The 19626-nt window shown below is 44.8% G+C and overlaps 1 protein-coding gene across 1 annotated transcript in view; it reads right to left on the reverse strand.

Moving 5' to 3' along the window:
* The window catches only part of PAK1IP1 (PAK1 interacting protein 1), a 999879-nt gene that overhangs the window by 650651 nt on the left and 329602 nt on the right, over positions 1–19626 (reverse strand). The window contains exon 5 of the mRNA XM_044064976.1: positions 15711–15763. Within this exon, the coding sequence (XP_043920911.1) occupies positions 15711–15763 (53 nt within the window). The remainder of the gene's footprint in view (positions 1–15710; positions 15764–19626) is intronic.

The raw sequence follows: 19626 nt of genomic DNA on the forward strand, positions 1-19626 counted from the left end.
GTAAAAGCACATTGATAAACAGCAGACTGCACATTTAGAAGCTAAACACTCAGCCTGCCCACGTTACACAGGCTCACCTTCAGATACCAGTTGTTTAATAACCGGTTGACTAATGTTAGTTGACTTTACTGGCACACCAGTATTATTAAAAGCTGTATGATAATGACATATCCCTTCTTAAAACGTTAACGACAAATTAGTTGGACAACAAAGCTTTTTGTTTATTCACAGGCATGTACTCTTACTTTGTTTGCTTACAGGCGCAGACATATACTTGGGTGAGGGCTTATTAGCAGCTCTTACTGCATGCAGGTTTGATTTATGATTTTAAATGGCATTTTTTAATACAAATGTTCTGCTAAGGCTAAAAGTTGTTCAGAGATTTGTACCTCATTCGGAAATGCACACATTTGTAAACTGTCAGGTATGCCCTCTTAAACCTATTCAGTACTAAGTCTAAAATATTTCTTAAACCAATTACGCCAGATGTTAATCAGTCCTAATATATATTTTAAATCAGTCTTTTGGTATCTTAAAGATTTGTTCACACTGAATGTCCTTTGACCGAATCTGTCCCCCAGTTTCTCTGGGTGAAGCACTTGCCCTGGGTAAAGGTTCATTTTTCAGATTTTGGTAATCATGGGAATATGCATCTCCCATATCCATATAAGATTTCAGACAATGTCAATGCCCTGCAAGATGTGCAGATACATTTCTGGTACACTCAGATGAGGGACATTTCTTATTTGTTGCTGCATACATTTTGAAGGTCATGAGGCATTGTTTGTTCACAGTTTCTTCATTGGTGGACTGATTCCCACACATACCTCTCAACCTCTTAGGGCAAGAAATCTGGACAGACTAAGCCTAAAATAATGGAAGGACAAAGGCCCAAAAATAGGAACAGATTTCAAATACTGATCTTATAAACTCGGAAAACTTATAAATGTAGAAAATTACTAGAATAAGAGGGATTGTGTTAGCATGCATTTTCTCTAGGAAACGAAATCTGAAACTAAAATATATTATTTAGTGACTTCAATCCTCAGTGATTTGCCAGGAAATCACAGATTTTATGAGGAGCGGACCAAAAATATGAGGAAAAAATATGGACATTCTGTGAAAATCTGTACAGTTGAGAGGTATGATTCTCAGTGCTGTCAGTGGTTGACTGGTTACAGAAGCTGTTTTTGTGCAGGAACAGCGTCCTGCAGCAGACAGGTATGTACAAGTGCCACTACACACGGCAGTACTGTTTCAAAGTTGGAAGGGACTGCAGTTCACAAAATCAGCTGCATAGTTCACAGGCTCTGCATAATAAAAACTGTGCTTTTCTCCATTTAGGACATATTGTTGCATGCAGTACATGCATGCACCATCCACAGAAAAAAAGACCATATACTTTTTTCTTTCTTTGTCACTGTATAATGGGATTTTTCAACCTCTTTCGCCAGTTAGTATACACCTTTGTCTACAGTTCATGCTTGCCACACCCATAGAAAAAAAAAGAAGCCTCATTTCTTTCTCATTTTCTATTCTTTTTGTGTTACTGTAAAGCATATACCCTTTCATCACTTCAAAGCAAATAGCACTCAAAGTATATCTGTCTGAAGCAGAAACTGTAATCTTTCTAGAGACCTGGTTGCAGGGATCAAAAACTGCTCACTGCATTCTCCAGCAAATGGAGTACTTTATATCAACTGCACTCCCAGAAAGACTGAACCACCATCTTTACAAGACTTAACATAGGCTTATTTACAAGGAAGATGAATAAAAACATGCTTTTCTTGGCAAAACAGGTAGAATCCTGAGCTGAAAATGGTTACTTTGACTCTGTCTTGTTCAACAGCCTGCTAGGGAAAACTGGAAGGGTTGGGGGTAGAATCAACAAAGTAAACAGACTGCTGTATGATTAAAGGACAAAGCAAAGAGCTGTGATGACAGGGATAATGTCATCTCATCAATATCCGATGGAACAGAGAAAATACAGGTTCACTTTCTTCACTTAGACCACTCAACTGTCCCCATTTTGGAGAAATGTTCCCATTTTCAGGCCTGATTTAGCCTAGCAGAGCATGTCCCTTGTTTTAGGAGGTATGTCCCTATTTTCAGGCTTGACTTAACCCTTCACACAATTTTCTGAATCCCTTTTATCACGTGATTTTTGAAGCTGTCTAGTATACAGAAAACCACACTACATAACCAACATACTAGCATCACCCATAATTTGAAGACTTTTTATTACACTATCTCTTTCATTATTTTTGTTGCACTCTGTTTTTTTAAACATGTTTCTAAATAGTATCCCAACTTCTTAATGGAATTGAGAAGAGTTGCGTGCTATTTGGTATTCAAATTTTATGTTAGTTAGATGTCCAGATTTCTAGATGGATGTTCCTACTTTTCAAGGACCTTTGTTCCCATTTTCAATGTCTGCAGGATGAGACAAACTTTTGGTCAGCAATGAAAGATGGTGGTGGGAGAGAATGTAATGAAGGTATGAAAAGGCTGAGCCAAAACATGTAAACTTAGACTTACAGCAGACAAATACAAAGTAGTATGCTGAGGCTACAACAATAGTATGAAATTTCAGACTAAGAAGTGAAACCAATAACAGAGCAGGAAAAAGATATGGGAGAGTCCATCTCACATGGACTGATTCACCAGAAGGACAGTGAAACTGCAGCGACACCAGCCAACAGAATGCTACAGGAAACAGACTCACAAACAAGTGATGTTTCTACTATACAGGGCCTGAGCCAGGCAACATCCTGAGCACTGAATACAGCTTTGAAATGGATGGTAGAGATGTAACCAACTGAGGCACTCAAGAGGACATAGGACAGACAGCTAAGAGTTAACAGGAAAGATAGGAATAGAGAGGAGTGAGAATACTGACTGTCAGCAGGATAGAAGTAGTTCTGTCACATGTTGCCAAAATGTATGGACTTTGAACAGAACGTTATTTATATGGAGAGCAAAGTGATAGCTGAGTCAAGCTAAACACTCAGGTAGGTACCTGAAGGTAATTTCTCTCTCTCAAACGAATGTCTTCTGGGTGTCAATCCTCCCTACAATTATCCAACATTTTAGGGTGCAAAAAGCACACCTTTTTCTTCAAGGATGCTCTTCAAAGAAAGCAAGTGTAATAAAAACCACAATAATGTGGCATTCACATATACCTTATTTAGAATAAAGCAATTATCTGAATAACATGAACACTTACATTAACAGTAGAAATTACAGATCACACTGCACAGTACACATTAACTTCACTATACTTAGCATTAGCATGTGCCCAGAGAAGCAAGTGTCCAAGCATATAATAAAAGTTTGTCTTGATGTAAGATGGCTGTTTTTATCAATGCTGCAAACAGGAAAACAAGGCCAAGCTATGAAAAAAGTGAAAATTTTCCTACTAGCATATGTTCATACACAAGAGCTGTGCTCACTCATACATACTGCTTATGACTGAAACCTGACTTGTATACGAGTGCAAACAAGTCAGTTATAGTTATCACTGTACATAATTCAGGATATGGATTACACTGCAACAGGAGTCATTGGTCAAACTTATGCAGCCATCCCTTCTCAAAAAGGTGCACCTTTACTGAGTATAGAAAGATATTTATACCACTTGGAGAAGAACATTGATAGTAGAACTTACTGATATCACACTACGAAATTGCCTGACAAGGGTTACAGTAAAATCAATTCATGTGACAATGGTGAAGTGCTTATTAAGACTGGAGGACACAGACACGGTCCAGATCTAATTAGCCAATCTGTATGTTCAAGCAAAGCACAACGCAAGAAAAAGTACAGTTTTGTACCTACCATAAATGTAGATGTCCGATAGGTATGCATCTGCAGTCATAACATATGGGTTGTCCTGCCTTAGGCAGCCCTTCGGTCGGCCGGATTCCAAAGTCTGTCCTTATCAGCAGATGCCCTTGCTGGAGGAATGATATGAATGTCTCGATTGCATGTTTCACTGCCAGCATCTCCTTTAGGTTTATGTGCAATTTCAGCTGGTCCTGAGACCATAGGCCTTGGATACACTTGTCCTCCATGTGTGCTCCCCCATCCTAGGTCTGAGGCGTCCGTGGTGATGGTCTGCCTTGGTTGTGGTTTGTTGAAAGGCAACCCTCTGTTGGACTGGCAGGCCTGAGCCCACCACAGGAATTCCTTTTTCAGGCATGGAATGATTGGTATCATGGTTTCTAGACTGTGCCTGTGTTGAGACCATACATTCCTTAGGTACCATTGTAATTTTCTCATATGTAGCCTGGCATGCGGGATCAAGATTATGCAGGATGCCATGTAACCCAGGGCCTGCAGGACTTTCCTTGCAGTGAGCTGAGTTTGTCTCGTCAAAGCCATGAAGTAGACTGGTAGTTGCTTTTGTTTTTCTTCTGTGAGAAAAGCCATCTGAGTCATTGTGTCCAGATCCGCACCCAAAAATGTTATCCTTTGGGATGGCACTAGTCTTGACTTCTGGATGTTGACTGTGTATCCCAAGGCCTGTAACAGGTGCATGACATAGGCCAAATCCTTTATTAGTTTTGTCTTGTTGTCCGCTTGTATTAGGCAGTCGTCCAGCTATGGATAGATTTGAATTCCCTGAAGCCTGTAATGTGCAATTACTGATGCCAGGCATTTCGTGAATACTCTGGGCGCAGTAGATAAGCCAAAGGGCAATGCTGAGAATTGTTAATGCTCTGATCCTGCAAGAAATCTGAGGTGTCTTCTGCAATCTGGTCGTATAACGACGTGCAGGTATGCCTCCTTGAGATCTAGAGTCACCAGCCAAGACTCCTTGCCCAACATGGGAAGAAGTTGCTGTAGGGTCAGCATCTTGAATTTTGGCACAATGAGATATGTGTTTAGTGCGGACAAGTCGAGAATAGGCCTCCATTGGTTTTCTTTTCTTGGTACAAGGAATAGTCTGGAATAAAATCCTTGGCCTTGTTCCATAGATGGTACCCTTTCTATAGCTTTCATCTGAAGTAAATTGTGGATTTGTCTTAAAGCCTCTGGCTTCTGGTTTGGTGGAAGGTTTGGCATTCCGCTCCTTCTTGGAAAAGTGTGGAAGTGAAGCCTGTATCCTTTGTCTATGGTTTGCAATGTCCATTTGTCTTTTGTAATGCAATACCAGTTTTTCGAGAATAAAGACAGCTTTCCGCCCAGGGGTGCTTCCAGTTGTTCCCTGGTAGGTGGAATCAGAGTCAAGTCATTGTGTCTGTCCTGTGGAAGTGGTTGTAGTTGTAGCTGTGGCACTACTTCTCTGGTTGGCAGGCTGCCACTGACGACCCCTGTAGGCACCCTTTGATTGACCTCTGCCTCTTGGGCGTCTATTCCTGCCCCTCTGTGCTCTGGAGGTGTCTGGAAAGGACCAATTCTTTGAAGGCCAGTTTCTGCTGAACCTCGGAGGTTGAACCTGCAGAAAATCCTTTACTGTTTGCACAGATTTTGCTTTTTCTTCCACTTTCTTTAGAATCTCCTGTGCAGGGGAGCCAAATAAACTTTGTTTCTCCATTGGAGCATCTAGGAGTTTAGCCTTGACATGGTCTGGCAAGGGTTGCTCTTTTAGCCAGGCATGTCTTCGAATTACTGCCCCAGTCATAGCTGATCTAAATGAAGCCTCCAATGCATCATAGCCACATTTTAAGAAATGATTACTGACCTGCTGAGAGTTGTGTAAGAAATCCTGAAGGGACTTTCGGTCTAAAGGTTCAGTAGAAGAAAGCTTTTTATTCAGCTGATCTAACAAATATTCCTGGTACTGTATCATGTGGAATTGACAGTTTAATGCCCTGGCAGAAAGAGTAGCAGATGTATAAACCTTTTTTCCCCATCTCTCTAATGCTCTTGACTCTCTTTCAGAGGGTAGGGGGTTTTTGGCAGTGGCAGCTGCAACGCCTTTTGGGCCCTGAGATATAGTTTCTGGGTCTGCAGCATGGGCTTTATACAAATGGAAGTGAGAATCCGGGACCCTGTAATATCTGTCAGGTTTTGCAGGGGCTGGGGGAAGAGAGTCAGGGGCAGAACTGACATCATTATATGCATCATCAACTACAGTTAGCACAGGTGGTATGGCTAGAGGCCTATGCTGTGGTAAGTGTAAAAAGGTTCTTAATCTTTTTCTAGAGTCAGAGAAATCCTGACCCTGCCACTGAAAGTGTTCCCTCATTGAATGCAAAGTTTCCCCAAAAGAAAATTCTTCAGGAGGGGAGGCAGAAGGAATAGAGTCTTCTGCATCTGAATCCTCATAAGGAGAATATGGCCCTTCCTGATGGTCTGATAAATCAGATCCATCCGAGGAGTAGTCTGAGGAGAGAGGTTCAGGGGGTTCAGTCCTAGGCCTTTTGTCAGGAGGAGGGTGGGAGGCCCTGTCTGAGTGAGGTTGGGAACCCCTAATCATGGATATAAGGTCCTCAGCAAGGCTGAGAATCTGAGAACTTGAGGAAGGTCTCTGAGAAGTAGCTTTTGCAGGTAAGGCTTTTGAAATTTTAGCTGCTTTAGCTCTGGAGAAGGCCTTAATACACATAGAAGCAGGGGGCCTAGCTGCCCCACGTGCAGGAGTAGAAATGTCCAATGGAATGGTGTCGGACAATTCTTGTGCGCTTGCTTCTTCGGTAGGGATTTCTGTAGCCGACGCAGCCGGGGCCTCTCTGGCCTCGGTTGTCGGAGGTATGATTTCGGCAGAAGTAAGAACCGGGGACTCGGTTTCAGACGAAACCGAGACACTCGCGGTAGGCCTAACCATGGTTTCAGCCGAAACCACGGGCCGCAAGTGTCGGTCCTTTTCCTTGCGTTTTTTGGCTAAATGTGTAGTCGGAGTCTCCGACGGCATTTTATATGCAAAAGCGGATCCAAAAACTCTTCTGCAAACTCCGACCGACGTCTAAGAGTCCGTCGGTTGAAGGAGGCACAGGCTAAACAAGCTGATACGTCGTGGTCTGGGCCTAAGCAAGGAAGGCAGTAAGAATGGAAATCCTTATGAGGTATTTGTTTCCCACAAGTTAAACAATTATTTACTTTGTCTGACATCGGCTGAGGCAAGAAAGAGTCCCCAACGGGGTACTTAGCTTTTTTAGAAGTCTTCGGTAGCTGAAATCTCTGGATCTGACCGACCGGCACTTGCGAACAGCTTCTGCTTCGGGCACCGCGCGGCAAGAAAGACTGGGGAAAATGGCGTCGGCTGATGCCTTTATACCCCAGAAGCTCTGACGTCGGGGAAAGTGCGACATCAGCCGAGGCCAGACCCAGACTTTGGAATCCGGCCGACCGAAGGGCTGCCTGAGGCAGGACAACAATCCATATGTTATGACTGCAGATGCATCCTTGAAGGACATCATGCTTTGCTCTCTTCAGCTGACCCTTGTAAAATTATGTCAGATGTCTTAGCTTCTACTTCGGAGGATGTACTTACCTATCCAGTACAAGTATTGAAACAGTGTGTTCAACAGAGTAGACAAAAAAATATGTTCATTAATGGAGAAAGACTTCAGAGGTACATGGTTTAATATCAGACATATTTTACCTACAAAACATGGATTCTTTGTAATCAAGAGATCAGAAGGTCTCAAATAAAATGCTCCAGTGCTCGTCATTACTACTGTCAGTAATTTAAGTGATATCTGTTTTTATGCTGGTAAATGGGAGCTGCGGTGGTGGTGCTGCGCTAGCGTTGTCGCCTCACAGTAAGACGCTGTCCGGTTTGATTTTCAGATAGAGCGCCTTCTGCGTGGAGACATTCGTGAATGGGCGTACCTTCGTTGAAGGTTGTGCGTCAGGGCTGGTAACTCGGCACGTACAAATCAACTACCAATCATTAGCGGACCGGAGTTCCGCTGTGGTGACCCCTAACCGGGAAAAGCCGAAAGATACAACATGCTGGCAAATGGGACTTTCTCTATCATTACTACCGAGTGTAGACAGATGTATAGTACGCAAGGTAAAGCTGGATCTGATGATGAAAACAGAGTAATGTCTTTACTTTATGGTATTTTAACTACCAAGTCAGAGCATTGCTAGAACCTGCTTTGTTCAATAATACTGGAATTATGTGACCATCATGATTATTAATTTAGCTCCTCATATGATTCTGACTGAATCTGAGAAGGGGGCTGTAAATGCTATTGCCAACCACTTACAAAACAGCACTGTTAAGTACTCTTGGTTCTACTTCTGCCAGATGGCAAAAAGTACAAAACTTAAGACTGGCTTCCCATTTTAGAAATATCCACTTTGTTGTATATGTGAGGGAATTACCAAGTCTTGCTTTTCTACATTCAAAAGATGGTCTCCCCACATTGCAAAATATTGTTCATGATATGCCAGATTTTGCTAACGACTTGTACTTATTCTCTGTTTTAACTGCATTACTGGACACCACAGACTATATGGTGCTAGTTAAGGTTCCTTTGGTCATCTTTTGCCATTATTTAGCGTTAGTTTTTGGAATCAGTAGGACATATTGGTATACATATATCCATGCAGCCAGAATACTGCAAAAGGATAGCATCACAGATTACGCAGTCTGGTGGTAAAAAGAATACTCCATACAAATGATATTTTAAAATTCAAGCAGAATCATGTTGATGATGGAAGGCAAAGACTCTTACATAGGATGCCATAATCACCAAACAGAAGGTACCTTTTGGATAAGGAATCCACTTTTACTAAGTTAATATAGTGTAGGGATGAATTTACTCCAAGGGAGTTTAGTGGAGACAATATCACATCATTTCTCTCTTTAAAATTGTGAAAGTCTAAAAAGAGAATATTTGCTATGCAAGAAAATAAGAAGTTATGTACCTACCATAACGTTCCATGTTAGTTGTCTTCTCTCGCCTTCTTTCTTGCTTGATGGGTTCGGAGCCGATCCCTCGGCTCCGACTCGGCACTTGCTTTAGCTCGAGAACTCCTTTTACCAGCTCGAGGCAGCCCCATATCCCATGATGCAAGGCAGGAAGTACCCAGATCTCGTTTGTTGACAAAAGGGCAATAACACCAAGCATAAAAATACTTCCCAAAGGAAGAAGAAACTTACAGATGGAAAAAGGACCAGGTATGAATGGTCTTTAGCATAATAGTTTCTTATACAAGGTCTGTCCAGGCCAGAGGGAAGGAGGGAGGGTCGCAAGAAAGAAGGCGAGAGAAGACAACTAACATGGAACGTTATGGTAGGTACATAACTTCTTAATGTTAAGTTGTCAATCTCGCCTTCATTCTTGCTTGATGGGACCGCGTCCCTAGCACCTCTATCCTGGGTGGCTCAATGGAACAAACTCTTGAGGACTGTAGAGCCAAAACTGGCTCTGTCCCTGGAGGCCAAGTCCAATTTGTAATGGGAAACAAAAGTGTGAGGAGTGGCCCAAGTGGCGCTGCACAAATAGTGTCCAAAGGCAGTCTAGCTTGAAAAGCTGTAGAAGTAGCTAAACTCCTAGTTGAATGTGCTTTAGGTTTTGAGCACAGCTGTTTTCCCCTGATCGTATAAATTTCAGTGATGACCGAAGAAAGCCATCTGGACAAAGTCACTTTAGAAACAGGAAGGCCTTTTTTATTATCCGCATAGGAAACAAAAGTTGATCAGATTTCCTAAATTTTTTTGTTCTGTCCAAATAATATCTAAGCTGACGGTGGACGTCAAGATAATGTAGCTTTTGTTCAGCTCTATCTGAATAGTTAGGAAAAAATACAGGGAGATCAATGGATTGATTCAGATTGTTTTTTGAAGCGACCTTAGGTAAAAATGATGGATTAGTTCTCAAAGATACTCTGTCTTTGTGAAAAATCAAATAGGGGGGTCGAACCGAAAGAGCATGAAGTTCAGACACCCTCCTGGCAGAAGTAATAGCCACTAGAAATAAAGTTTTCCAAGAAAGATATTTCAGGGAACAAGAAACAGCTGGCTCGAAGGGGGGAAGAATCAAGGATGTCAGCACTAAATTTAGATCCCACTGAGGAGGAGGATTCCTGATTGGAGGCTTTAGTAGGAAAATTCCTTTCAAGAAGGCCCTGCAGAGCCTATGGGACATAATATTATGATCTGCTATCCCAACATGAAAATTAGAAATAGCAGCCAACTGAACTCTGACTGTGGAAGAAGAGGAGCCTGCATGAAAAATCTCTGCTAAGAAGTCCAGAACTGCCTGAACAGGGGCAGTAAAAGGATCAATATTTTGGGCCTTAGCCCAATAAGAGAAACGTTCCATTTGCTCGTGTAAATCCTCCTGGTAGAGGATTTTAGTGAAGTTACTATGATATCTCTAACTGGGTTAGAGATCAAAGGAAGCCTGGCTAGGGAAGGAAGTGGAGCAACCATGCTGTGAGGTTGAGAGAAGGGATTGACCGGTGCAGCTGACCGGATTGGTGAATCAGTAGATCTGGCACTGGGTCCAGATGCCACGGCTGCACCAAAAGGTGATGATGGAGGAACGGAACCAAACTTGTCGAGGCCAGTAAGGGGCAATGAGAATCAATTTGGCTCTCAAAGCGGTAGCTTTCTGGATCACCTGAGGGATCAGAGGAAATGGAGGGAAGGCATAAAGAAGTCCCTGGGGCCAATCCTGGGTCAGAGCGTCTCTGGGGGAATGGCCTGATAGAGGAAGAGGCTGAAGAAGTCTGGACATTTGCTGTTTTGGGGAGTAGCAAAAGATCGCAACATGGGCGACCCCATTCCAGAAAAATCTCTTCCGCTATGGATTGCTTGAGAGACCACTCGTGAGGCATGAGAATAGCTCTGCTCAATCTGTCCGCTATAATGTTGGTTTTCCCAGGGATATGCGTTGCTACCAGAAACCGATGAGAGGAGATCGCCCATTGCCATAGTCTGAGCGCTTCTCGACACAAGGGGTAGGACTTGGTTCCGCCCTGTTTGTTGATATACCAAACTACAGACATGTTGTCTGTGTGGACTGCAATTGTCCCTACGGGAAGAAAGTCGTTGAGGGCTTGCAACGTTAAAAGCACTGCTCTCATCTCCAGGACATTTATGTGCAGATGGTACTCGAGCGGTTGCCACGTCCCATGAACCATCCTGCCCTGATAATGACCCCCCCACCCGATCAGGGAGGCATCCGTGGTGACAGTGGCTATCGGGGACGGAGGTACAAAGCATCTGCCTTGGTGAACCTGAGACGATGTGATCCACCAAGCAAGATGTTCTTTGCATGTTTGTGTCACCAGAATCTGGTGACGCATTGGGAGCTGCTGGTATGACCACTGTGTGAACAGCATCCACTGAAGGAGGCGCATGTAGAATCGAGCCAGGGGTAGAAGAGTGATGGCCCCAGCCTTGAGACCTAATTACTTTAGATCCATTCTGGCCTGTACTTTTTGCTGGCCAGAATGATCCTGACATGAGTCTGAATGTCTGAAACTCTTTGTTCTGTAAGGGTAGCTGACATCCGAACAGTGTTTAAGTTTGCGCCTATGAAGGTAATAGACTGGCAGGGCGATAAGGATGACTTTTCGGAGTTGACTGAGATGCCCAAATGAGAACAAAGGTCTATTGTGTAATCCCTGGCTTGTATAAGCTGATGCCTGGTGGTGGCTGACAGGAGCCAGTCGTCGAGATATGGAAACACCTGGAATCCTTGGCGTCTCAGGTGAGCCGTGACCACTGCCATGCATTTGGTGAACACTCTGGGGGCTGTAGTGAGACCAAAGGGCAGGGCTCTGAACTGGAAATGACTGGACCCCAGCCGAAAGCGGAGAAATCTCCTGGAGCATCTGTGAATTTTGATGTGATAGTACGCATCCTGAAGATCTATTGAGCACATCCAGTTGTCCTTCTGTAAGAAGGGCAGAATTGACTGAAGAGTGACCATTCGAATCTTGTCTTCCTGACAGACTTGTTGAGTCTGCTGAGATCCAATATTGGTCTCCAGTCTCCCGTCTTTTGGGGACCAAAAAGAACCTTGAGTAGATTCCGGCTCTGAATGGTCTATTGTAACTGGCTGAATGGCTCTTTTTGCAGTAGTTTTGCGATTTCTAACTCTGCAATGTCCCTTAGACCGGTGGTACATCTGGAAGGGAACTTGAGGGAAGGGACTTTCCTCGAAAGGAATTATGTAACCCTTGGATATGATCGACTGTACCCATCTGTCTTGAGTGAGGGAATGCCAGGCTTCTGGGTACAGTGATAATCTTCCCCGACTGCCTCCAAGGAGGGACAGCCGGGCAACACCTCAGGGATGCTGAAAGGGCTTCTCAGGAAGAGACTCCCTGTTGCCCTGGTTCTTGGACCCCTCTGCCTCTAGAGCGGCGTCTGTTGTTGTTACCCCTCTGCCTCTAGGGGTAAACTGACCACGTGAATCGGCGTGACTCCTTGGGATTTACGGAACCACATCTTCCCACCCTTCTGTCCTTTGGGATAAGGCCTAGAAGGGGTGGAAAAACGGACTCCAACAGCAGAAAGAGTCTTGCCGTCCTGCTCACACCTGGTCAAGGTCTCCTTCACCTGAGGGCCAAACAAAGCTGACCCATCAAAGGGAGAATTTGTGAAGGACGCCTTAAAGGGATCCATAAAATCACATAGCCGCATCCAGGCTTGGCGTCTAAGAGCCACACCTGTGCCTGCGGCTCTACTCGCTCCATCCGCAGCATAAGATATTAGCCGCATGGAGGAGTTAGCAATGGAATTGAGGGTTCCTAGCTGCGAAGCAATCTTTTCTTGAGCCCCTGCAGCTGTAGGATCCTGAACTACTTCTCCCAGCTCCTTCAGGATATCTCTCTGGAGTCTGGTGAAGTGACAAAGATAATTCAGCGAACGCATAGCAAAGGTCGCTGAGGAAAACATCCGCTTGCCGTACCTATCCATGGTCCTAGAGTCCTTATTAGGAGGATGGACGGGCACGGAAGGATCTGCAAGTTCCTTTTTGGTGGCCGCAGCCACCACCATGGCATCAGCGGGACACCCTTGGTAAGGAATTGTTTGTCACTAGGGGCAGTGATAAATTTAGAAGGCCTCCTAGGGACTGGCTCTACAGAGTCAGGAGCTGTCCACGCCTTTCATGCAATAACCTGCATAAGGGGGTCGAAAGGCGGAGACACCCAGGAGGTGGAGGGCCGAGATCCAAACGCCTCTAGGTATACTGACTCATCCTCAGAGGGATTGTTGGTGGGCCAGTTTCCCTCTGTTTCAGAAGTTCTAGGATGTCTGAGAAGGAGACATCCTCAGAGGGGATCTAGGGATCCCTCTGACTCATCAAAGTCAGTATCCGAGTGACAGACTCAGGGGAGTCTACATGCTTCCTCTTACAAGTCCTCTTCCTAGGAGGATCTCCCGAAACATCAGGAGAATCCTCGGAAGAGGGGGAAATTCCCAATGGGGAAACCTGAGGCGGAGGATCTCTGGGTCCTATAGCAAGAGAAGTGGCAGAGATGTCAACAGGTACAATAGAGGGAGGAGCTACGGGAAGAGACTGCTGACTGATACCAGTGGCCAGTACACTCTTCATCACCTCGAATGCTCCCTCCCAGGCAGGTCCGAGAGAACCCGCTCCAAGAGCTAGGAACTCCAGGGGCCACCGAAGGGAAGTCTCGAGGCAGATGTCAGAGCCGAGCTCACCAAGGCCGAGGCTCCAAGGGGAAGAGCGGGCTCGGACAAGGGTCCGATGCCACTCACCCCTCGGAGGAGACCATGGAAGCCCGACCACCGAATCCCTCCAAGGAAGAGGAGATAAGAGTAGGGGCTGAAGGGACAGAAGGAGGTATCCGTCCTCCAGCCGAAGCAGTAACCATGCCCGAAGACTCCAACTCCAAACTCTGGGGTAGAGTCGAAGGAGGAACTGTAACGGGGTGTGGACCAACAGTCGTCTGCTGAGACGGACTGTGTAGCATTTGGGCCAGTACCTGTGACTTGAGCAATCTACTGACCACTCTCTCTAGGTCATGATCTGACAACCTGGATGACCTTGAAGATCGGCTCCGATGGCTCCGTTCGATAGAAGAGGCGGCCGAGCCGAAAGTATCGGCTCCAAGGAAGGAGACCTCGACCTCTTCCTGGAATGGGCCATCGGAGCCGATACTGATCCTGTCGGCACCGATTTCGGAGCCGGCAGAACGTCTCGATGTATCGGCTCCAGCCGGAGCCGATACAGCTACCAGGTAACGGTGTCGGAGCCGATCGGGCCGACACCGATGCCTGTGCCACATGGGTGTCGGAGCCGACCGAGCCGACACCGATGCCGTGCGTGGGTGTCGGAGCTGATCGGAGCCGACACCACAGTGGTCAGCAGATTCGGCACCGATAGCCATCGGCCGAAAGCTTTGTGGATCAGAATCGGCTCCAGCCGGCCGATCTCGACTCTATCGAGTCGGAGCCGAGGCCGCAGGCTTAGAAACAGAAGCCTGGGCCTTGGCAGTTTTGGTTGATTTTGTGGAGCCGACTTAGCCGGAGAGCCCTCCGGCTTAAGAAGACCCCTGAGAATCAACTTATTGCTCTCCTGCAGGACTCTCTGGCTGAAGGAGTGACAAATAGCACAGGAGTCCTGCAGGTGAAGAGGGCCCAAACAGTACAGGCAAGAAGTGTGACCGTCTGTCAGAGACATCTTCTGACAGCACGAGTCACACTTCTTAAAACCTGAAACCCTCTCCTTAGACATGGTGCCTAAACACAACACACACACACACCAGTCAAAATAAATTAAACTAATACCAAGAGGTATTTAGTAAAAAACACCAACACACACTCCCTAACAGGGGGGGGATGGGATAGGGAAATTGACTGACTAAAAAAAATTAAAAGAGACAGGGATTTCTGTCAGAAAAAGGTTAAAAATAAATTAAACTATCAAAAATATTAGTTTTAACTAAAGAAGGGGCTTAAATATCACAAATGTGAACTACTTACCAGGAGCTGGTAAAGAGAAGACCTCCCAAGCGAAGCGGCAAACGAGATCTGGGTACTTCCTGCCTTGCATCATGGGATATGGGGCTGCCTCGAGCTGGTAAAAGGAGTTCTCGAGCTAAAGCAAGTGCCGAGTCGGAGCCGAGGGATCGGCTCCGAACCCATCAAGCAAGAATGAAGGCGAGATTGACAACTTAACATCATTACTTACAGAGCTATTAAAAAAGTATTTCATGTATTAATCCTAGTCCTCTGTAGGATGTTAATATCAAACATCTACTTCTTACATCAGGAATTCATTCGCCCTACATCCCTATGGCCAAACGGCTCATGGTAACAGACAAAGATAACACTCATGCCTGACATGCTATCAAATTCATTGCCAGCTGCTACTGCTTTAAAATAAATTGTTAGTGGTATCTCAAATAATTTACTATACATTTCTCATAAAAAAGGTTTCCACAAACTATACCATCTTTCAGTGAGCAGCACATGTGAGATGTTACTCAATGGGACTGACTGGAGACCATGAGCATAAGGTCTTTAAGAGACAGTTTAACAGTGATGACAGTTAATAGTGTTTACTATTTTTGGAGACAGGTACTGCACAAAGCATTATGGTAAACCTTCTTTATGGTGGAAGGTTTCACTTTGTGGTTTTACATGGTATAGCACACACAAGTCAGTATTATTGCAATTATGGACTTTTGGTATTCTGCGTCTCATCATATCAACAACATCCTGTAATTCTTATCTGTGGGTCAAGACATTGTGATCGCAACCCTGTGAAAATACATAATCATTCCTCATGAAAATACCTTCTTAAAATTCATGTAGAAGGGCTCACCTTGCTTTATATTCTTTATAAACGCAGATCTGCCTTCTATTAAATTCCATGTCCTAGAACCACAATAAGTGAAAAAAATGTCAATTCTATAAAACAGAAGAAAAAAGTAAAACTGTTGGCAGATTCAGACAAGAGAGATCACCTATTCTTCTCAAGACCTGCTTAAAGCATCTCACAAGCTCAGAATCACACCTATTAAATCAAACTTTTACTCATTTTAAGCAGGCTTGAATTCTAAAGTATTGTAAATAAAAAGTACAGTTGTGTACCTACCATAAATGTAGATGTTCGATTGTATTCACTGTTGCAGTCATTACACTTGGGTTATCCTGCAGGCAGGCTACCCGCAGTCGGCCTGAACTCCAAAGTCTTGGTCCAGCGTTAGTTGCTGTCACCTCTTCCCTGATGACAGTGCGCCAAGGGTATATAAAAGATGCAGCAGACGCCATTTTCTTCTGTTTTTTTTTGCCCCAGATGTCAGGTGCCCCCAAAAGGGTAGGCTAAAAATTATACCAATAAAAAAGCATGCACTAAAATACAACATTACCTTCATCTACAAGCAAATACACCACATAGGTTGTATAGAATAGAGAGGTACAGATAAGTCCCAGCAAAGAAAGGGGGATGGTGGGTGGGTAACCTAGACTGCAACAGTGAATACACGCGAACATCTACATTTATGGTAGGTACACAACTGTACTATGTTCATCGTGTTTCACTGTTGCAGTCATTACACTTGAGTTGAATCCCAAAGCTGAGGTTGGGTGGTTGGGCCTAAATAGAATTAGGAGTGGCTATGAGGCCCTGCAGAACTGCAGTGGCAAAACCTGCTCTGGATTTAGAGCAGAGAGGTAAGTGGTAGTGCTTGGTAAAAGTGTGCACTGAACTCCAGGTTGCAGCCTCTAAACTGTCTTTGGTTGGTACTCCTCTGAGGAAGGCTGCTGAAGTGGCTGCTGCTCTGGTTGAATGTGGCCTAATGCCCTTAGGCATTGATTTGCCATGTTGCGCATAGCAGAAACGAATTCAGTGACCTATCCATTTTGAAATATAGTCTGCTTAGAGATAGCTTTTCGTTGTGATCCTGCAGCATATGCCACGAAGAGCTGCTCAGTCTTTCTGAAAGCTTTAGTTCTGTCCAAGTAGAAGTGTAACTGCCTGTGTATGTCCAAAGAATGTAGGAGTCTCTCACCCTTATTATGTGGGTTTGCATAAAAGGTAGGCAAATGAATGGTTTGGTTAAGGGCCACACTGGACACTACCTTAGGCATAAATGTCAGGTTCGTCCTCAGAGAAACCCTGTCTGGATGGAAAATGATAAAAGGTTCCACAGCCATGAGTGCCTGTAAGTCTGAAACTCGTCTTGCAGAGGTTATTGCTAGGAGCAGAGCTGTTTTCCATGATAAAAACTTTATCTCAGCTGTACTGGCTGGCTCAAATGGCGGCAGTGTGAGTTTTTCCAGGACATAGTTGAGGTCCCATGCAGGTATTGGTGCTCTCCTTGGGGGGGGGGGGGGTCTTACATTTTTGGCCCCTCTGAGGTACTGCCTTAGCAATGGATGAGAAAAAAGAGGTGGTTCCGTATTGTAATGAGCTGAAATGGCAGAGGCATGGATTTTAAGTGATGAAAAGGATAGGCCTTTGTCCAGCATCTCAGTTAGGTATTGCAAAATCTGAGGAATATTTGGTACAACCATGTTAATTCCTTGTGTCTGGTTCCAAACACAGAATCTCTTCCATTTTTCTGCATAAGATTATCTAGTACTGGGCCTCCTGGCCTCCAAAATAACATCCATCACTGCTTTAGAGAGAGGTGTGTTCTGAATGGCTACATTATCCGCCATGCTGCCAGATTTAGGGTCCTGAGTTGGCTGTGCAGGATCAGATTGCTTTGTTGGGTCAGTAAGTGAGGAATTTCAGGTAATGTCCAGGCTGGGCCTTGAGACAAGCTCTTTAGGATTGGGTACCAGTGCTAGCAGGGCCAGTCTGGAGCAATCAATCATTTTTGGCTCCTCTTGTCTGACCTTTAGGAGTACCTTGGGGAGGAGAGGTAGAGGAGGAAAGGCATAAACTGTTAGGGTTTCCCAGCTGAATGATCGAGCATCCACTTTCCATGCTTGCTTGTGATAAGTCCTTGTGCAAAACCTCTGTAGTTGGCAGTTGTGGGGGGAGGCAAATAGATCTATGTCTGGGCATCCCCATTGCTTTGTTATCATGCTGAAGACTTGTGGATCCAGTTTCCACTCGTGGAGATCCGTGAGGTTTCTGCTTAGTTCGTCCGCCAGAGCATTTATCTTTCCTGGCAGGAATTGTGCTTGCAGGTGTACTTGATAAGTCAATGCTGTGTCCCACAAAGTCATGGCTTGTCTGCAGAGGGGGTAGGAATGTGTGCCTCCCTGCTTGTTTATGTACCACATGACTGTGGTATTGTCCGTCCTTATCATTAGTTGTCCTGGATGAAGTAGATCCTTGAAAGCTGTCAGGACATTCTGAACAGCTAGCATCTCTTTTTGATTGATATGAAGATGCCTTTGGCTTGTGGGCCATGTGCCCTGAATACATCTTCCTGCCGTGTGGGCTCCCCAGGCATAATATGTGATGCATCTGTTGTTATTGACTGTCTGGCTGTAGGCAAGGTGAATGGCTGTCCCTTGCTGTGGTGACAGGCATGTGCCCACCATCGAAAATCCTGTTGCAGGCAAGGAAGGAGGGTAATTAATGTTTCCAGGCTGTGTCAATGTTGAGTCCAAACACTTTTTAGATACCATTGTACTTTCTTCATATGCAGTCTGGCATATGGAATTAGTAGAATGCAGGATGCCATGAAGCCCAAAGCCTGCAGAATTTTTCTTGCAGATAACTGGGTCTTTGTAGACCACATTTTGAAGTAAGAAGTCAGTTGCCTTTGTTTGTATGGCTTGAGATAAGCCATCTGGGCAATTGTATTTAAGCTTGCACCCAGGAATATTACCTCTTGAGAGGGTACTAGTTTTGATTTTTTTTTGTTTACTGTGTACCCTAGGCAAATTAATCATCTTTTTACACCCTAGGCAAATTAATCATCTTTTTACAAACGCCAGATGTTTTAGTAAAATGTCCTTGTCTCTGCTTGAATAAGGCAGTCTCCAAATAAGAATATATTTGAATTCCTCTGTCTGCAAAATGCAATTACTGGTGCCAGGCATTTTGTGAAGACCCTGGGCGGAGTAGATAAGTCAAAGGGCAGTGCAGAGATTGGTAGTGCATTGAGCCAGCTAAGAATATGAGGTATCTTCTGCAAGATTGTCTGATTGGTACATGCAGATAGGCCTCTTTTAGGTCCAAAGTTACAAGCCAAGCCTTCTTGCCCAGCATGGGCAGAAGCTGCTGCAGAGTCAACAATTTGAATTTTGGAACGTCCAGAAAATTATTTAGAATAGACAGGTCCAGTACTGGTCTCCAGGCTTTGTCCTTTGTGGGTACCAAGAAAAGTCTTGAGTAAAATCCTTGTCCCTGCTCTTGCTGTGGTACTTGCTGAATGGCCCTCATGTCCATGAGGGATGAAACTTGTTTTTGCGCCTCTGCCCATTGATTGTGTGGCAGGTCTGGCATACCTTTTGTCCTTGGCATGGTGTGAAAGTGGAACCTGTAGCCCTGGGACATTATATTCAAGACCCATTTGTCCTGGGTGATCCTGTGCTAATTCTGAGAAAAAAGTGCTAGTTCCCCCCCCCAAGGGGGCTGCCAAAGAATAAGTGCTTGGTGCTGGCAGAGGAAAGTCATTGGGACCGTTTCCTGTATGGCTGTGATTTGTCTTCTCTGCTTTTGGAGGTAGAAGCGATCCACTGTTTAGGCCTGTATGAGCCCTGGGGCTGGGGTCTGCCTCTGGGGCGTCTGTACCTGCCTCTTTGTGACCTGTCTGACACTGGAAAGGACCAAT

The sequence above is a fragment of the Protopterus annectens genome, chromosome 3.part0 (assembly GCF_019279795.1).
Source record: "Protopterus annectens isolate FY-2018-M chromosome 3.part0, PAN1.0, whole genome shotgun sequence".
Taxonomy (NCBI): domain Eukaryota; kingdom Metazoa; phylum Chordata; order Ceratodontiformes; family Protopteridae; genus Protopterus; species Protopterus annectens.